At 39.1% G+C, this 19,798-nt stretch overlaps 3 protein-coding genes across 4 annotated transcripts; 2 read left to right on the top strand and 1 right to left on the bottom strand.

Moving 5' to 3' along the window:
• The first annotated feature begins 122 nt into the window (after positions 1-122).
• On the top strand, positions 123-1,364 carry LOC106417592. The gene is made up of 2 exons (XM_013858374.3): positions 123-399; positions 1,010-1,364. Exons 1-2 carry the CDS (start codon positions 232-234, stop codon positions 1,055-1,057), a joined length of 216 nt encoding a protein of 71 aa, XP_013713828.1. The 5' UTR covers positions 123-231; the 3' UTR covers positions 1,058-1,364.
• Positions 1,365-2,222: 858 nt separating this feature from the next.
• Positions 2,223-4,958, top strand: LOC106418063 (calcium-dependent protein kinase 24-like). 2 transcript variants are annotated; one of them, XM_013858742.3, is made up of 7 exons: positions 2,224-2,729; positions 2,859-3,123; positions 3,202-3,325; positions 3,411-3,707; positions 3,793-3,908; positions 3,983-4,387; positions 4,459-4,955. In XM_013858742.3, exons 1-7 carry the CDS (start codon positions 2,449-2,451, stop codon positions 4,723-4,725), a joined length of 1,755 nt encoding a protein of 584 aa, XP_013714196.2. In that variant the 5' UTR covers positions 2,224-2,448; the 3' UTR covers positions 4,726-4,955. The 2 variants fall into 2 exon arrangements, with proteins under 2 accessions (XP_048610415.1, XP_013714196.2); XM_048754458.1 differs by having other exon boundaries at positions 2,223-2,729; positions 2,859-3,325; positions 4,459-4,958.
• A 6,415-nt stretch (positions 4,959-11,373) lies between these two features.
• Positions 11,374-14,124, bottom strand: LOC106417992 (GDSL esterase/lipase At2g31540). Its single transcript, XM_013858686.3, has 3 exons — positions 12,936-14,124; positions 12,597-12,855; positions 11,374-12,505 (listed from the first exon to the last, which is right to left on the bottom strand). The coding sequence occupies exons 1-3, from the start codon at positions 13,563-13,565 to the stop codon at positions 12,312-12,314; spliced, it is 1,083 nt and encodes a 360-aa protein (XP_013714140.1). The 5' UTR covers positions 13,566-14,124; the 3' UTR covers positions 11,374-12,311.
• Between the last annotated feature and the right edge of the window lie 5,674 nt (positions 14,125-19,798).

The raw sequence follows: 19,798 nt of genomic DNA, 5'->3' as shown, positions 1-19,798 counted from the left end.
AAAGAAATTATTTTTGTAAATTGATGTAAAGATGTTTAAACGAAACTTTGGGCCGGGCCTTGAGCTTAAGTCACTTTCACATCTGATCATTGTTGTCGCCCGGTTTATCACTAAATTGATCGAAAAATCAAAATAATTTTAATTTAACCGGTATCTGAGTCTGAGGTGAATCGCGAGGCTCAAATTGGCAGAAACTAAAAGGGGTTGAATCGAGCGAGAAAGAAAGCGAAGATGGGAGGAGGAATGGAGACGAACAAGAACAAGTTCATAGAGGATTGGGGATCCGCCAGGGAGAATCTCGAGCATAACTTCCGCTGGACGCGTCGCAACTTCGCTCTCATCGGGATCTTCGGCATCGCTCTCCCCATCATTGTCTACAAGGGCATCGTCAAAGATTTCGTCAGTTCTATATCTCTCCTTCCTCTCAATCTTACTCGATTCGTATGAAAAATGATACATTAATTGGTTTAGCTTATGTGAAAGCAAATCAGTTATTCTGGTGGAACGATCGGATTCTGAAAAACTACAATTTTTCTATCTTCTTCCACAGTAGCATTCTTAGATGATGATGATGATGATGGTTCGATTACTGTGATTTTATTACAATATTTATTGGAGAAATTGAGTCTTGTTTTCATAATTGCTTGCTATTTTGTGTTTTACTAATCTGCTTCTGGTGGTGTTTTGTGTTCATCAGTGAAAAAAAAAGAAGAAGAAATAGACTTTCTTTTTGAATCTTAACAGTTTCTTGCTACAGCCCTCAAAAGGGTTTTTATTACTCCATTTTTAGTTTATGAACTATGAGCTCTTGAATATGGATTGGTGCAAGGGACACACTTATGCGATTTATTCTCTATGGCATTCCTTGTTTAGTTTGAGTTTTCAATGACGATTAATATGCAAAAGGTTATATGTGTTACTACTAGTTGCCACACAGTTCAGTGATATCTTATTTTGTCTTGTGTTTGACAGTCAAGCTAACGTAATCAAAACTTGAATTGTTTGGCAGCATATGCAAGACGAAGATGCAGGCAGACCACACAGAAAGTTCCTATGAGGTTCTTTGCAACACAACCACTCTCTGCATCTGTGATATTATCAAGAAGCCGATGCTACAACTTACCTTCTTGCATTATCTTCAGAATAAAAGAAGGAACATCTGAAGGATTACAATTTGCCTTTCAAAGTTCCTCATTTTAAACATTTTGCATTCTTGTTGGCGAATAAAAAAAACGTTAGTTTGCCAATTTTGACATTACCTTGGATCTCAATTTAGAAAGCTATTATCGTTTTGTAGATCTGCTTGCTTAGATCTTAAACACTATGGTGAAAGAGGAATAAGATCATACTCTCAATTTTCAAAATTTAACGCTCATGGATGTCCAACAGTCCAAGTAACTAACTCTTAACAATTTCAGTCTTAACTTAAGGATGCTGAGTTAAAATTCTATCTTTTTCACTGATTTGATAAAGATTTGTTAAATTAGCAAATTTAGATTTTAGTATGCCAATATATCATTGTTTAACAGGTCGCAGATATTTGATAGTTTATTCAGTTATTCGAGCGCAAACGTTACGGAATCCAAAATAATTGACAAACTTAATATTTCAGTCTACTATTTCATCATTGTTATCATAAACTTTCAAATTATCTAACAAACTAATAAGAATTTTTTTTTTTTATTGATATAGTTAGATTTCAGTCCGTAGTTCTGTTTTATTTAGATTTCAAATTTATCTTAAAACTGGTTTCAACAAGACAAGGATTTAGAAAATAGTCTTACAAGTCCTCTTGAGATCAGGACAAACCCATCAATAGCCAAAACTAAAAGGAAAGGGGGAACCAATGTTTAATCAATTTTGATACTAAATATACAATAAAGCAATTTTTGAAATTATGATTAAATATATAATTTGAGCAATAAAAATTTAGATAGATTATCCTGATTATGCATATAATTTATCATAGTTGATAGACGAACATATACTTTAATTATATATATACTTTAGAAAAGGTGATATTTGGATCATCCCTTATCTTTAGACGCATGGGAAATGGCGCGCGGGAGTAACGGCAAGAAAGTTAACGGATTTTTGAAAAAGAAAACTTAACCAAACAGACTGTCATAAACCAAATATAGAAAGAAGTCTCCATCCATCCAATCTTTTAGGACTTTCCTCTTTCTTTCAAACAAGCAACAAATAAACATAGAAAACACGAAAACACAAGAATATCACAAGAATAAGACAGAAGCCCCTAAGAAAAAAATTTTAGAAAAACAAAAAATAAGAAGATAACAAAAGAAACTTGAGCACAAAAGCTTCTCTCTTCCTTCCCATGGGGTGCATTTGAATAAGTCTCCTTCTTGAAAAAATCGCTTGATCGATCATCGATCATTCGTGGTTTTTTGGACATTAATTCCAAACAAAACCCAAGAAACAAATCCCATGGGAAGCTGTGTTTCGTCGCCATTGAAAGGTTCTCCCTTTGGGAAGAGACCTGCAAGAAGGCGAAACAACAGTAGTAGCACCAAAACATCCTCTAACCCTAAAACCGATACTTCTTCGACTAGTACTCTTTCCCGGAGATTGATTTTCCAGCCACCTAGCCGTGTTCTTCCCGAGCCCATTGGTGATGGAATCTTCCTCAAGTATGAACTCGGGAAAGAACTAGGCCGTGGTGAGTTTGGTGTCACTCATGAATGTATTGAGATAAGTACTCGAGAAAGGTATATTCTTTTTTCTTATACATGTTGTGGTTTCGGACCTGGCAGATAACATAATAGAAATCTTGAAAGTTTGTCTTTTTCGCAAAAACTGTTTTGTTTTGTTTGATTTCATGGAGCAAATATGAGCAGGTTTGCGTGTAAGAGGATATCGAAGGAGAAGCTAAGGACGGAGATAGACGTTGAGGACGTGAGAAGGGAGGTTGAGATCATGAGATCTTTACCAAAACATGCAAACATTGTTAGCTTTAAGGAAGCCTTTGAGGACAAAGACGCGGTTTATCTTGTCATGGAGATTTGTGAAGGAGGAGAGCTTTTTGACCGTATTGTCTCCAGAGGGCATTACACTGAACGCGCCGCTGCATCCGTCGCTAAAACCATTCTTGAAGTTGTCAAGGTGTGTGAAAAAAATTCAAATCTCTTTTGTATCTTTTGTTTTTTTCCCGCCTTTATTGTTGTTTTCTTGTGTCCCAAGGTATGTCATGAACATGGAGTGATCCATAGAGATCTTAAGCCTGAGAACTTCCTCTTCTCTAACGAAAGCGAGACTGCACAACTCAAAGCTATTGACTTTGGTCTCTCCATTTTCTTCAAACCTGGTAACTAAACCACACATCTCCATAGTATAACATCAGAAACAGTTTTAATAAGAAAAACTCTGTTTTAACCGAATGGTTATTGCAGCCCAACGGTTCAATGAGATTGTGGGGAGTCCTTATTACATGGCACCAGAGGTTTTGAGACGAAACTACGGTCCTGAGATCGATGTTTGGAGCGCTGGTGTTATACTCTACATCTTGCTTTGTGGTGTGCCTCCCTTTTGGGCAGAAACTGAGGAAGGAATAGCTCATGCAATTGTGAGAGGGAACATCGATTTCGAGAGAGATCCGTGGCCTAAAGTCTCACGTGAAGCCAAAGAACTTGTTAAGAACATGGTTGATGCTAATCCTTATAGCAGACTCACGGTTCAAGAAGTCCTTGGTAACTTCATAACAATACAATTTTCATTATCTATATAAAACGATCAATAAACGACATAGTTGATCTAACAACTATGTTTTTTCAGAACATCCATGGATCCAGAACGCAGAGAGAGCACCAAATGTGAATCTTGGAGATGGCGTGCGGACCAAGATTCAACAGTTCTTGTTGATGAACAGGTTCAAGAAGAAAGTCCTCAGGGTATATACAGTTTCTTGATTAATCTTACTTTACCACTCTATAAATTTTATAACTGATCTTTCAAATCTTTACAGGTCGTAGCTGACAATCTACCAAACGAGGAGATAGAATCGATAATACAAATGTTTCAGACGATGGACACTGATAAGAACGGCCACTTGACATTTGAGGAACTAAGAGATGGTCTGAAGAAGATAGGACAAGTTTGTCCGGATGACGATGTGAAGATGCTAATGGATGCGGCTGATACAGATGGAAACGGGACGTTGAGCTGTGAAGAGTTTGTGACACTGGCAATACACTTGAAGAGAATGGGCTGTGATGAGCATTTGCAGCAAGCTTTCAAGTATTTTGACAAGAACGGTAACGGATCTATTGAGCTAGATGAGCTCAAGGAAGCTCTATTTGATGACGATAAGCTAGGCCATGGTGGTGACCAGTGGATCAAAGACATCTTCTTTGACGTTGACCTCAACAAGGTAAATGAAACATAATCACACTTAACGGATGCATGTGAGGTTCCTAACATGTTTGGTTGGTAACGTGACAGGATGGGAGGATAAGCTTTGATGAGTTTAAGGCCATGATGAAATCAGGAACAGACTGGAAGATGGCGTCGAGGCAGTACTCAAGGGCGTTGTTGAATGCTTTGAGCATAAAGATGTTCAAAGAAGATGCTGGGGACAATGGTCCTAAGTCTTATTCCATGGAGTTCCCTTTAGCAAGGAAGAAAGCTAAGCTACTTGATGCTCCCAAGAACAAATCAATGGAGCTTGTTCATTCCAAAACCTATAGACCATCAGGTCTAAGAAACTAAAGAAGAAAGAATGATCTTTGATTTTTTTTTTTAATGTGTCTGTTTTTGGTGCTACAAAGAAAATGTGATTTAATTGGCTTAAAGTTGAGCACAATGGAGAATAACAAAAAAAAAAAAAAAATCAAAAGAGAGAATAGAAACAATCATTCAATTTATCAAGTTGTAGTAGCATCAATAATGGTGTCATTTGTAAACTTTTTTGAGCTGCAAACAAGTAGAAAACTCTTGTATCAAATTTGGATATAAAGTTGTAACAATTAAACACCTGACAGATTTAAAATAAATCAATTTCTTGAGATTAACTTCAATGTAGTATTATTACAAACATAGGATCGTTCAGGAAAAGCCAAACACAAAGCATGTACCATTTGCTCCTTTTTTTTCTTTAGAACCAGAGACACAAGAGTTCACTAGGTTTGGTTTCACAGAGCCTGCCATAGCAGAGCAGATGACAAAAGTGAAGTTACAATGGGTGTAGACTGTAGATATATAACACATACATATTCTTTTACACTATACATAAGAAGGAAAATGTATCACGAACCGTACAATCTAAACCCCACGCACCACCATGAGAGTACAGTTTGGTACTTTTCTTAGATCGTGTGCATTCTCCAAATGCTCTAAGAAACTGCTGGAAGTGATCTTAAGACCAGTTCGGGTTTTATACCTTAACGAGGACATGAGATCTGGGCTTTTGCTCGATCAACCAGTTCTGGAACTTCCTTTGCCTTTAACTCTTGTTTTACTACTGCAACCTGTTGATTTGCTGCTGCAAGCAGCGTGCGAGTCTACACCAGCAAGACCGTTCTCCAGAGCTTTCACCAGATTCTCAAAGTAGTTTTTCGTCACACTGTTAGAATACAAATGAAATAGAAGCAGAATCTTGTATTAAAAGTCTCGCTTAGGTCATGGAGCTACTTCGGAAAACTACTACAGGACCTGACTATGACCCTTGAACATAATGTATGGCTTCATTATTTTAAATATAGCAAACTTTTGTCACTTATACTTGCACAAAAATTATATATTCTTAGATCTGTCTGAACATCTGAAGCACCTTTTTCTTTTTCTTCTCTATCAAACAGCAGGATAGATGTACGAAGACAAAACGGTTACCTGGTCAAACCAGCTAGTTTTGTCCGGAAATCATTGAAATCTTTTGATGGGCCTTCCCCATTGAGAAATTGAAGCAACTCCTTTTCTACGCACTGATGGAGCCTCTCCAAACCTGACTCAGCTTCCCCTGAACCATTCAACAACGTTAAGCTGCTTTGAATTGGCAAGTATCTTCAGGGCCGGCTCACAAAGGAGGACAAGCGGTGCGAACGCGCCGGATCCAAGCGTGTGTCCCCGTATAATAATAATCAAGGGACCCATTTTTTTTATAAATTTATATATTTATATATAAAAATAAAATAAATAAAATAAAATTGAAAAGAGCTCAAAATTATTTGATATGTATATAGTTTTATTTTCATTACAAATATACAAAATACTACTGATTAAATTTTAAAAATATTTTAAACATTATCCACATATAAATTTTAAAGGGTAAAAAAAAATCTTTTGCCCTAGGACCCCTAACAATGTTGAGCCGGCCCTGAGTATCCTGAGCACAAGGAGGCAAGAAATGCATCAATCCAACAACGACTATTAGTCTTGATAGCATTAATTACCTTTCTGTTGTCTTCAATATAGGATCTAAGAAAGTATCTATTGTACTTCTTCTTGTCTTCTTCGGAAGCTGATTTGCCAACGATATGACCACCAGCAGCTACACAAGATGGGTCAGGACATCTTAGCATCAAACATCCCGCACTATTAATCCATGATCAGCTTTAAACCCAATTAAGATTTTTTTTTAAAAAAAAAAAACAGCAGAGATTTAGGGTAAACCCTTCTTTCACTGGAAACTAAGGGTTTGTCGGAGCAAACAACTTCGCAAAAGGAGAGTGGTTTGATGTCGATTTTTAGTTTGGAAATGAAATGAAATGAAGAAAGTATCCAAATCTTCCGGTCTACCGGAGAGAGAGTGAATCTTGAAAGGATTTGAGTGTAATGAACTGAAGTTTTATTTTACTGAAACTTCATGGATTCATTTCTTGTTGCAAGCCATTACATGAGTCTGATACTTATACTAGAATGTAAGTAGTGTTGCCCTAGACAGATGGCTTAATCACATACGTTCTATACATCAAGGGCTGAGAATCTATTTGCCATCTTCACACCATTAACCTCTTCTGTACCGGCTCTCGTCACGTTCTGCTTCTGTCCTTTGCTTTTGCTGAGTTTATCTTCATTTCCAAGACAGAGCCATTGAGCGGTTGATTCAAACTTGGGACCACTTGTATTGGGCTTATTCTTATCTTCGTGGCCCATCTTCTGTTTTCCCTTTTGCTCTCTTGTCAATCTTCTGCCGTTTTGTATGTTCTCATTAATATGCCCCCGCAAACTTGGTGTGGGTGTAACTTCAACACCAAGTTTGAACCTTAGACTGTCAAATGCTCTGAAACCAAGTGGTTTTGTGAATATGTCAGCTAGCTGATGACGAGCCGGGACATGTCGCACCACCAAAGCACCAAGAGCCACTCGTTCTCTTACATAATGATAATCTAGCTCAAAGTGCTTAGAACGCTTGTGATACGCTGGATTCGCAGTCAAGTGTACTGATGATAGATTGTCACAGTAGAGCTCTGGTGTGACAGTGATAGGTACTCCAATTTCTCTGAGAATTGAACACATCCAGCTCAGTTCTGCTGCTGTCTCAGATAGCGCTCTATACTCTGCCTCGGTTGAGCTCCTTGAGACCGTTGGTTGTTTCTTAGACGACCATGAGATGAGATTAGAGCCTAGATATGTACAGAGACCACTTGTTGATCTTCGTGTGTGATGGCATCCAGCCCAATCACTATCACTGTATGCCCTCAACGTGAAGTCTGTGTCTTTGGAGAGGTTGATCCCATGACTAAGCGTTCCTTTGACATACCTAAAGATCCTCTTCAATAACATAAAGTCTGATAATGTTGGCTCATGCATCTTCTGACACACGTAATTGACAGAGAACTGTAGGTCTGGTATTGTAAGCGTGAGGTATTGTAGCTTCCCCACGAGACTTCTGAACTAAGATGGATTCTCGAACTTCTTATCTTGATGTGGAGCTTTGCTTAGCTGAAGAGGGAGTGGTGTGTTCACTAGAGCGCAATCTGTCATCCCTGCTACAGCAAGCAAATCCCTTGCGTATCTCTCTTGAGATAGAAACAGACCAGACTCATGAAATATCGCTTGTATTCCCAAGAAGTAATGCATCTTCCCGAGATCCTTCATTCTAAACTGATTGTTGAGATCTGCCAACAACTTTTGTAACAAATCAGTGCAGTTTCCAGTCAATAACATGTCATCAACGTATAATAGAAGCAAGATAATGTTCTTCCCTTTAGCATAGATGAAGAGAGACGGGTCTTTGATGCTAGAAACGAAACCAAACTCCAGCAAGAATGTACTGAACTTATCAAACCAAGCTCGAGGTGACTGTTTAAGCCCGTACAAAGACTTGTGTAACAGACACACATGATCTGATCTTGTCTTGTCTACAAAGCCTGAAGGCTGCCTCATGTACACTGTTTCATTCAGATCTCCGTGTAAAAAGGCGTTTGCAACATCAAGCTGTTTTATATCCCACTGAAACACAGTAGCAATGTGTAGAACAATCCTCACGGTTGATGTTCTAACCACAGGGCTGTACGTCTCCAAGTAGTCTACTCCTTCCCCCTGTCCACAGCCTTGAACAACCAGTCGAGACCTCAGAGACTTCACAGTGCCGTCTGCATTGTATTTTGTCCTGTGAATCCATATATTGCCCAATACATGCATATCAGGAGTATGTGGGACCAACGACCAGGTTTTAGTCAGCTTGCAATTTTCCATCTTTTTTGTCATTGCAGCATTCCACCTGGGATGCTTCAGTGCTTCTGTCAAAGTCCTCGGTTCAGGGCTTGCTACTTTGTCTGTTAGAAGTGCATAGCGAGGATTAGGCTTGACAATACCCGCTTTAAGCCTTGTGGTCATTTGATGTTGATTCATAACCACTGATGGTGGAGAAACTGTATAATTGCTCCTTGCTTCTTGGAGATGTCCTGATGACTCCCCTCTTGTAGCTGTGAGATTCTGTCGAGACGTTGTAGTGTCAGAGGGGACAGTTGATCCTTGACTTGAGAAGACAGGAACACTGTGAGTAGAGGACACCGAGCTGTTGTGATCAAAGACAGAGTTGGTCACTGATGTCTGAGTTTCTGTGGGTGATATACGCACACCTTTGTGCCAAGCCGACAGTAGCGGCGTTGTAGCTTGAGGATGCAGGTGTTTGTAAGAATCTGAGAAAGGGAACTTTGATTCATCAAAGATCACATGTCTACTGATGTACACTCTTCCAGTAGGTGGGAATAGACATCTATATCCCTTGTGTTTCTCACTGTAACCCAAGAACACGCATGTTAATGACCTTGGATCCAGCTTGTTCTGCGTATATGGTCGTAGCATCGGGTAACATGAGCTTCCGAAGACTCTTAAAGACGAGTAAGATGGTTTCTTGTTGTGTAACTTCTCGTATGGACTTTGAGCTGAAGGAAGAGCCGAGTGTGGTAGCAAGTTGCTCAGGAAATTTGCTGTCACAAATGCTTCAACCCAAAATTTCTGAGGAGCTTTACTTTGAAACAGAAGAGACAATCCAAGCTCAACAATGTGTTTATGCTTTCTTTCAGCCAATCCGTTCTGTTGAGGCGTATGTGGGCAAGAGAAGAGCTGTTTGATTCCACATTGCTTGAAATGTAAGAGAAGTTGGTTGCTAATAAATTCACCACCCCCATCACATTGAAAGATACCAATATTTGTTGAGAATTGATTCTGAACAAGAGATTGAAAAGTGGTTAAAATAGAAAAGAAGTCTGATTTCCTCTTCATGGGATACAACCAACAAAATCTAGAGTAGTTATCTATAAGGACTACATAATACTTGAAACCTCTCTAGCGGTCAAATCCACATGGGTAATCCTTGGTGAACTTAGACACTGAAAGCAATGGTTTAGCAATATTAGGACAGACTAACACATCTTTCAGAGGAAGATTACCTGAGGAAGAAGCAATGCTTGCAGATCCAGTGTGTGTAATAGGAAGGTACTCGTCGTTTCCAACCATAACTGAATCAGATCCTTCATAAGCTTGAGACTGATGTAGATGATGAGGAGAGTTTGTAATGTGAGCGGAAGCACCCGTATCTGGGAACCACTCTCCTGCTTCAGACATGTCTGCGACTCTGAGAGCAGCTAGAGCTCTGTGTAACTCATTTGGTTGATAGCTGTTGTTGAAACGATGCCAGCACTTAATTGCAACGTGACCCGTCTTTCCACATATTTGGCATATTGGTCTGACATCTGAGTCTGATGAGACCGAGGATCTTGATGAGGAACTAGATGAGATATGTTGAGGAAAACCTCTTCCCCGTGTAGAGAAAAAGTTTCTTCCTCCTCTGTTTCGTCCTCTGTTCCTGCTGAAAAAGGGTCTTCCTCTCTCTGAGTTGAAAGCCAAATGTGGAGAGACACTAGTTTCTACAGCATAACTTTGAAGCCTGTCATCAAACGCAACCAGTCTTGGAACTACATCATCAAAGGTAGGTGAAAGCTCAGCATCCATTGTCCCTTCTATGCTTGTCTTTATGGGCTCATAGTCACGTCCTAGCCCCAACAGTGCAGCAAAGATCTTCATTCTCTCAGGAACTGGACTACCGATGGAAGAGAGCTGGTCACATATCATCTTTATGTCGCGAAGATAGTCTGGCATAGATTTGTCTTGTTTGACCGTTGTTTGAAGTTTCCTTTGTAGCTCGAACAGTCTGGCTGAAGTAGCACGGTTAAAGTGATTCGCCAGAGTCAACCAGATCTCGTAAGAACTTGTGCAGTGAATCACCTCGCTCTGGATGTCTTCGGAGAAAGAACCAAGCAGCCATGACTGAATGACTTGGTCGGTTTGAAACCAGAGTGTATGGTCCGGATTTGGCACAGGTGTGGTTGTGCCGTTGATTCCAGGAGCTGAGATAGTGGCCGATGGTTGTGGAGTAGATCCAGTGACAAACCCCAACAGCCTTTGGCCATTCAAAAACGCTTCAAACTGTCGCTTCCATAGGATGTAGTTCTTCTCCATCAGCTTTACTGTAACCGAGTTGATGATTTTTAGAGTAGGTGGAGTATAAGGTTCCATAGATCTGTTATCCATGGAGCTCTGATACCATGAAAGGATTTGAGTGTAATGAACTAAAGTTTTCTTTTACTGAAACTTCATGGATTCATTTCTTGTTGCAAGCCATTACATGAGTCTGATACTTATACTAGAATGTAAGTAGTGTTGCCCTAGACAGATGGCTTAATCACATACGTTCTATACATCAAGGGCTGAGAATCTATTTGCCAGCTTCACACCAATAACCTCTTATGTACCGGCTCTCGTCACGTTCTGCTTCTGTCCTTTGCTTTTGCTGAGTTTATCTTCATTTCCAAGACAGAGCCGTTGAGCGGTTGATTCAAACTTGGGACCACTTGTATTGGGCTTATTCTTATCTTCGTGGCCCATCTTCTGTTTTCCCTTTTGCTCTCTTGTCAATCTGCTGCCGTTTTGTATGTTCTCATTAATAAATCTAACGAAGATTGGATCCGTTGCGATTATTACTAACTGGATGGATATAGAATGTAGACTTGTATCACTGAGAAATGATTTTTGAGAAAAGAAAAAACAAATTTTGATTTTTACTTCTTTTCTGCACTTTTAAGACAAAGTAACCATTTTTTGCGTGGACAAAGTAGCCATTTAATTTCACGAAGTTACATCCAATGTAAATTAAGATGAATATATGAATTACAACAAAAATTGTAAAAAAAAAAGAATTACAAATTTACAACAATTCCCGACAAATTATTTAGATTCAAGTATTTCTTTTACCAGATTTTTTTTTTTGTAACACTACCAGATTAAAATATGTTTTTTTTCTGGATTATTTACCACAACATAGTTTATCTCAAATAAAATTTTGGATCAAAGTTTTCTTGATTATTTTGTTGTGCTGTCGTATATATAATTCAGAAACATGTGTTACTTGATTAAAACTAGGACGGTGACATAATGTCAACATGAGTACAGTACCTACGCAGCATCAATCAAGGCTTTTCTATCTGGTTTACATCGGTTTCCCATTTCATACATTAAACAATACCAATTTCATTTTTCGTTGACATCTCTATTGATTGGTTACAGGTTAGCTCCACTATTGAGCAGAAGATCTTAGCATGCCTACAATGTAAGCAAAGCCTTGAAGAGGGATGGTGTGTAATGGGATAAGAGAGGAATCAGGAGATTATATATGTTTAGGTAAAGTTTCTACTTCAAGAATCTGCCAAAGCATTTCAATACTTGGAAAGATTTGCAGAAAGTAGAACTACATTCGCAATATTTTTGGTTGGCCAATATAAAGTACATTAATACAATATTAGCATTAAAAACAAATAAAAATACTTTTGTTTTTACGAATCTGTGATGATGACTTAAGCCGCAATCCACTCACGGACCTGAGTGTCGAGCAAGTCTCCTATGTAATTATAGGTAGCTTCAGACGGATGAATGGAGTCAAAGAACAAAAACTCAGCGTGATTCGGACACGATGGAGAGAAAACATTACACATGAAACTCGTCTCCAGAAAACCTGTTCCACAACATCCTCTCTTCGTCTCTGTAAACCCTGTTTTTTTTTAAAAAAAAATTAGACATGAGTGATGATCATAGTGCTGAATAAAGGAAAACTTGTGGAACAAGAAAGATTGTATCTATACCGTATTTGCTAGGGTTTTGCATCATGTCAAAAATAGGGTTGTATATATCAGCGTAAAAGATCTTGCTTCCAGTATGTGATGATTGGATCTGAGGCAATAGCTTTTGAAGTTTCTGATTGTATACCACAGAGTCTTTGTTCTCTTGTTCTAAGCAGAACCTAAAGATGTTGCGGAACTTAGCAGTCATTTGAATCGGTAAACAACCAATCGGAGGTAAACCTGCGATCGCAATGTTCCGGGCACCTAAACTATAAAGCTCCTGCACATAGAACACATCAAAAAAGATTAGCAAAACTTTTGGGTTTCACTTATGATTTGAGAACATGTTTGAAGCCTTACCCCGATGAAACCATAAAGCCTCTTAAGTATAAATTCATGGTAACCAGAGATAAAAGGAAACTCAAGACGCCTTGTAGGAATGGTATAAAAATTCAAGACCATATCGTTAGTCCCTGCGCTTATAACCACCAAAGCGTTGTTTATAATCTCCATAGCTTTCTTGTCTCCCACGATACTCTTAAGACGAGCAATGTAATTCCTGAACATCTTAGGTTGTTCCGAGACGGGAATGGCCTGAGTGGAGAGGCTGGTTAGGTCATCGTAACCCGAACCGGCTGATGCAAAACAGACTCCGGTTACAATCTCTTGGTCGGAGAGGTTTGGTTGTAAGAAAGGAGGAACAAACTGTTTGATGTTGAATTTGCCTGCGAGTATGTCGGGGATTAGTTTCCCGTTTGAGAATCTCCCGTTGGCTTTGTGGTCTGGGAGGTCAATGCCGTAGGGAAAATGTGTAGCTCTGAAGATGTTTAGAGGGTAGTTGTTGTTGCCTGTGTCCACGGTCGAGTCGCCGAAGATTAGAATGGCTGGGAATAGAGGTTTGGTTGTGGCGTTTGCGGCTGCGTTGCAGGACGCGAATAGTGTTGTCGCGAGGAATAGAGTGATGAAGGCAATGGTTTTAGAAGTCGACATGTTTTTTGGCTGTTTCTTGTGTTTTGATTGCTTGAAATGTGAATGGTGATCAATTTATAAAGACCTTTGGAGGTTAGTTTTTTTTTGTTGGACCTTGCTGGATTTTTTGATAATTGTGTGAGTTTGTTTTTTTGGTCATTACAGTGAAAAACAAATGGATAAGTGCTTTGGATTTCATAGTCTAAAATAAGATTCACCTAAAAACAAAATGGTTAAAGAAAATAGTTAAAACCGCTGGTCGAGGGGTTTAACAGTTCATAAGGTGTGTAAAGAGAAATAATATCAAATCCATTTGTCTAATCACCCCATTTGTCCATCCATGCATATATCTGTGATTTGTAAGAGGAAGACATAATATTAAATATAACATTTCTACAAACTATACAAGGTGAGGGAAGTTTAACAATACATATTTGTTAAAAACAAAATTACATAAACAACCTAATATAACTTTACTCTAAACACTATATGATGTATTCCCCCGTCTTAGAAAAATACCTATATAAATACTCTTTCTATTTACAAATAATTAATGTTTTTAAAAAATAAAATTTTGAATTTTATAAGTATTTTTATTAGTTATAATCATACCTATATTTTCTTTAGAATATTAATTTATTTTTAGTTTAAACTTATTAAAATTGTTCTTGAAAAATATATTAATAGTCAAACTTTATTATATTTACCTATTATGTGAAAATAACAAAAGAAAATATTAATTAGAAACGAATGGAGTATTAATCAAAAGAAATTTAATAGTTTGTTAGTGGTAAACGTTTTCTTGTTACCAACCCATTTACTTCATAGTTTTTCTTTAAGATAAATCCAATATTGATGCTTAAAGAAAACAATACTTGGGATGCTAAACCTTATATTATTGGGAAACAAGAGAACCTGCTACATAATACAAAACATTTGGCTTCAGAAATTGTCAAAAAAACATGGGAAAATTGCCAAATATGACTCACAACTTGATTTCAAACACAAAAATTAACCCAAACTTGAATCAAATGCAAAAGTAACCTAAAAGACTATTGAAATTACAACCAACCCCTTGTGAACAAACAAAAAAACCGAATTTTTTTTACGTTTCTAACCCCCGTAAGTCGTCTGGACTAGTTTTACTTAGAAATAATTTAAAATTTTTGTAAAAAATATTTTGATAAGTGAAAAATTGAAATCATGTAATTAACATATGTTTTAAGAGATATAAATTAAGATATAACAAAAGTTAATTGTTTTCAACATAGATGAGTGAAATAGTTAGTCATGATATTCTTTGGTTTAGGTTTTGCCAACATATGTTGTAGTATTGTATGTGTTCTTAGGGTTAGATTTTGGAATGCATAAATGTTTTTTTTGAAAACTTTAAAATTTACCTAAGTGTTTTTATTTCTGTGTGTAGTAAACACTATTTAAGTATAACTACGGGTTTATAACGTGGTTAGTTAGTTAATTTAGTCAATTTAGTTTAGGGGTTAAATTTAGGGTCTGGGTAAGTCGTCTGATGTACAGTATTCAACAGACGACTTACTAGTAAGTCGTCCAAACCGGACCAAACCTTTAATTTTACAATGTACTTTTAAACCTAACCGGATTATTTACCGGCCATATATAAGGTGTTTTTTTCACTGTTTATCGAAAATCAGAAAACCCTAAAGTCGTTTCTCTCAAAGGCGATTTCGAAGGCGATTTCCGTCGATTCTCTCTAATCCATCGTTCTCATCGTTCTCACCGCCGGTTATCTCTCCGCCGTTATCACCGTCGTTCTCACCACCGTTCTCACATCCGCTTCCTCTATTTAAGATCCGAGAGGAAACCCTAGCGCGCATTCTCTCAGAGGCATCTCGTTGAACTCCGCTGCCGGTAAGTTATATCTCTTACTGTCGAGTGATTGATTGAGGAAAAGGTGAACATAAAACTGGAAGTCTTGGAAGACTTATAATTAAGTCGTCTGGAAAGTCTTCTAGCTGGAAGACTTTCCAGACGACTTAATTATAAGTCTTTCAGCTGGAAAACTTGCCAGACGACTTAATTATAAGTCTTTGATTGTTTGAGATGGTTGTCTTTGATTGTTTTGCAGGCAAAAAAAATAGAGATGCCAGAACTCTCCCGTAGGATATATACATTAGGGGAAGAGCCCCCCGCAGTGCATAGCATTTCGTATCATACTTGTTGGACGTTGCATGCTGCTTTAAAGAAAGCTCTTCATGATGACGAATATGAAGAGCTGAAGGAGTCGAAGTTGGGAGTTTTCATCAAGTTCCAAGAGCTGGGATTTGATTGGGCTTCAAGGCTGGTTCACTACATGCTCGGTTTCCAGCTGGACATAAAGAAGAAGTATGAGCTGTGGAGTCTCGTTGGTCCAGAACCTGTGAGGTTTTCACTGTTAGAGTTTGAAAACCTCACTGGTCTAAACTGCGAGTACATCGAGGACCTTGAGAGACCTCACTCTGCTGTTACAAAGGAGTTGACTTCTTTTTGGGAGATGCTGGGAGTTCATGTCGAAGTTGGGCCATCTACTCAGGAGATAATAGCAGCACTTGAGAGATGCGAAGGGTGGTCTCGGGATGATCGCAAGCGGCTCGCGTACCTTGCCATCTTCACTGGATACATTGAAGGGAGAAAGTATTCAACCCCTACACGGGTTAGTCTGGCAAGGCTAGTGATGGAGCTAGAACGGTTTGAGAATTATCCATGGGGGAGAGTCGCGTTTAAGGTGCTGATGGACTCTGTGAAGGGCAGAGATATTTCGGGTTGTTACACTATTAATGGGTTTGCGCAAGCTCTCCAGGTCTGGGTGTACACAGCTCTTCCGGAATTGGGTGCTACTTTTGGTAATCCTCTCCCAAACAATCCGTCTCCACCGATACTGGCTTACAAGGGTCGCAAAGGACGCAGACAATTTAAAGAGACTATCCTCAGTCAGGTATTTACTTCAATCTAGACGACTTCACAAAAAACTTATAATTAAGTCGTCTGATAAGTCTTCCAATTAGACGACTTAGTAGAAGACTTATAATTAAGTCGTCTGGAAAGTCTTCCAGCTGGATGACTTAGTAGAAGCCTTATAATTAAATCGTCTGGGAAGACTATCCAGACTACTTAATTATAAGTCTTCTACTAAGTCATCCAGCTGGAAGACTTTACAAACGACTTAATTATAAGTCGTCTACTAAGTCGTCCAGCTGGAAGACTTTCCAGACGACTTAATTATAAGTCGTCTGTGAAGTCTTTTCTTTCCATCTTTCTTAATCCGTCAAATATCTAAGTTCATATCTTCTATTTACTGCAGACTAGGGTGATCAACTTTGTTGAAAAGGACACTGCTGAAATGTTTCCAAAATGGGAGTTTGATGTTGAGGACACGCTCGCGGAGAACATAATTAAACTCATGTTTGTGAAGAAACCGTGGAAGTGGACCATGGATTGCTGGGAAGTCACCGGTACTTGGGTCAATACAAAGCCGGCGGTTGTGAGTCCAGCGAAGAAAAAGGTAGTGAAGGAAGACAGTCCAAGACCTCGGAAGAAAGCTCGTAAAGAGGCACCTGCTGAAGCTAGTGAAGAGGCAGCTGCAGAGGCTAGTGAAGAGGCAGCTGCAGAGGCTAGTGAAGAGATGACTACGACTGTTGGTGGGTTGACCAAAGAGGATATTAAAACCATGTTCAAGGACATAGCTGATGCCATGAGGGAAGGGTTTGGGACGTGCCTTAAGGAGAGCAAGTATCTGTCGGAAAGGGTGGAAGCTGTGGAGAAGAAGGTTCGTATCACCACAAAACGGAAAGGGACATCATCTCAAAACACTACCTCTCCACCTAAACCGACGATCGAACCCGGGGTTAGTAACGAATCCTCTCACAACAAGAGATTGACTAGACAAAGTCTTAAGAATAAGAATTGAAAACTTGCATTTGCTTTGTTTCTTGTATGTCAGAACATGTGTGCTTTGCTTATAGTGTATGGATTTTATATATGTATTTTGTTTCATGTTTGAAGACACTGATTGGTTCTTATTGTTTGAAATGGATCTTTGGTTATTATTGTATAAACCCATCTTGTATATTGCAGAGTGAAAGTGTCAATGGGACGAACGCGGGAAGGAAGAGCTTGGCGGAGGATAAAGGTCCAGATGTGCCCGCAGATGTGCCCACAGATGTGCCCGCAGATGTGCCCGCAGCTGTGCCCGCAGATGCTAGTTCCTCGGAAGATAAAGCTCCAGAACCGAGCCTTGTTCTATTGGACAAAAATCAATCCACTGTTTCAAATTTACAGAAGGAGGATGCTAGATATCTAGAAAAGAGGGATGTTGCTTTGGCACTTTGCCGTGCAAAGAGTGATCGAACAAGGAAACTTGCTGCCTCACAGAAATCTCCTTATACGGCAAACAGAACGGCCAGAGTGATCATTTCAAAAAGAAAGCTTTATCCAGGCTATAATCCTTTTGGATCAATTGACAAGACGAAGTTAAAGGAGCTCGCTGATTGGTTGAAATCTTGTCCGTAAGTGTTTGCTTTTCCCATAATAGCTTGCTTTTCACATAATAGCTTGCTTTTCCCATAAAACCTGATTGTTTTTCAGCATTTTGTGTTTGCAGTCATTATAGAACAGCTCTCGATAAAAAACCACGTAAAAGTAGAATTTTGTGGTATCAAATCCTCCGAACCTCCCTAGAGTGGCTGGAGGACTGTGTAAGTCTTCTGCTATGACGTAGACGACTTACTTGTAAGTCGTCTGGTAAGTCTTCTACGTAGACGACTTATCAGACGACTTAATTCGTCTACGACTTACTTGTAAGTCGTCTGGTAAGTCGTCTACGTAGAAGACTTACCACTAAGTCGTCTGATATCTTCTGACTTGTACTCTATTTTATATGCAGCATATTGATGCTTGGATTAATGTGCTGAGGAAGAGGTACGACGCTAACCCACAACATTTCAGGAGCGAGAGAATTTGCTTCCTTGATCATCTCTTTGCTCAGCAATGGATATTCAACTTCAAGGATTTTAAGGACTCGAAGCCCGATCACAACGGTTTAGGAAGAAGACTCCCTGGTGGGGCGTGGAATTATTATGCAGGCACTATACCCACATTTTGCCAATCGAACAAGGTTTGGGGGACGGATATTGATGATATCTATGCGCCAGTAAACTTCGCCGACAGTCATTGGATTGCTATGTGGATATCGATCCCTAAGAGGCACATAGTCGTCTTTGACAGCATTTGTTCCAGTATCTCCCCAGAAGAACTCGATGTGGTAATGGAGCCTTTTCTCTACATGGTCCCTTATCTGCTTGTTGAGTGCGCTTCCTCAGACGAACAACGTGCCCAATACAGCCTGGAGCCATTCACATATGAGAGACCGACCAATATACCTCCGGCCAAAGCTGGTGATTGTGGCGTGTACACTCTAAAGTACATTGAATGTCATGCTCTTGGGATAAAGTTTAGTAAAAAAAGACTTTGCTAAGACCAACGAGAAGAGTGTGAGGGATAAGATGGCGGTGGATACATTTCAAGAGCTTCCTAACGTGCATGAGTTCGAAAACAAGGACATGGATGACATCCTGGGTACGTATGACGACTAATGTGTGTATTTGAACTTGACCTCTATTTTGTATTTGAACTTGACCTCTATTTTGTATTTGAACTTGATCCCTATTTTGTAACTATATTCTGCGCAGAAGACTTACAGTTAAGTCGTCTGGAATGTTGGACGACTTAACTATAAGTAGTCTGGAAAGTCTTCTGAGCAGTGACCTTTTGTAACTATATTTCAGATAATATAAAGGACAAGACCATCTCAAATTTGTTTGGTAGTGCAATTTGACAAAGAAGTTGACACAGATAAGTTCATAACACAAATTTTTAGTACATAGACTGAACACTGGACGACTAACTTGAAGGTCTTCTGGAAGAAAAAACCCTGGACGACTAACTGGACGACCTTCTGGACGACTTAATTGAAGGTCTTCTGGAAGACTAATCACTGGACGACTAACTTGAAGGTCTTCTGGAAGAAAAAACTCTGGACGACTAACTGGACGACCTTCTGGAACGACTTAATTGAAGGTCTTCTGGAAGACTAATCACTGGACGACTAACTTGAAGGTCTTCTGGAAGAAAAAACCCTGAACGACTAACTGGACGACCTTATGGACGACTTAATTGAAGGTCTTCTGGAAGACTAATCACTGGACGACTAACGTGAAGGTCTTCTGGAAGAAAAAACCCTG

The sequence above is a fragment of the Brassica napus genome, chromosome C4, assembly GCF_020379485.1.
Source record: "Brassica napus cultivar Da-Ae chromosome C4, Da-Ae, whole genome shotgun sequence".
NCBI lineage: Eukaryota > Viridiplantae > Streptophyta > Magnoliopsida > Brassicales > Brassicaceae > Brassica > Brassica napus.
This window is presented reverse-complemented; position numbering and strand designations above follow the sequence as displayed.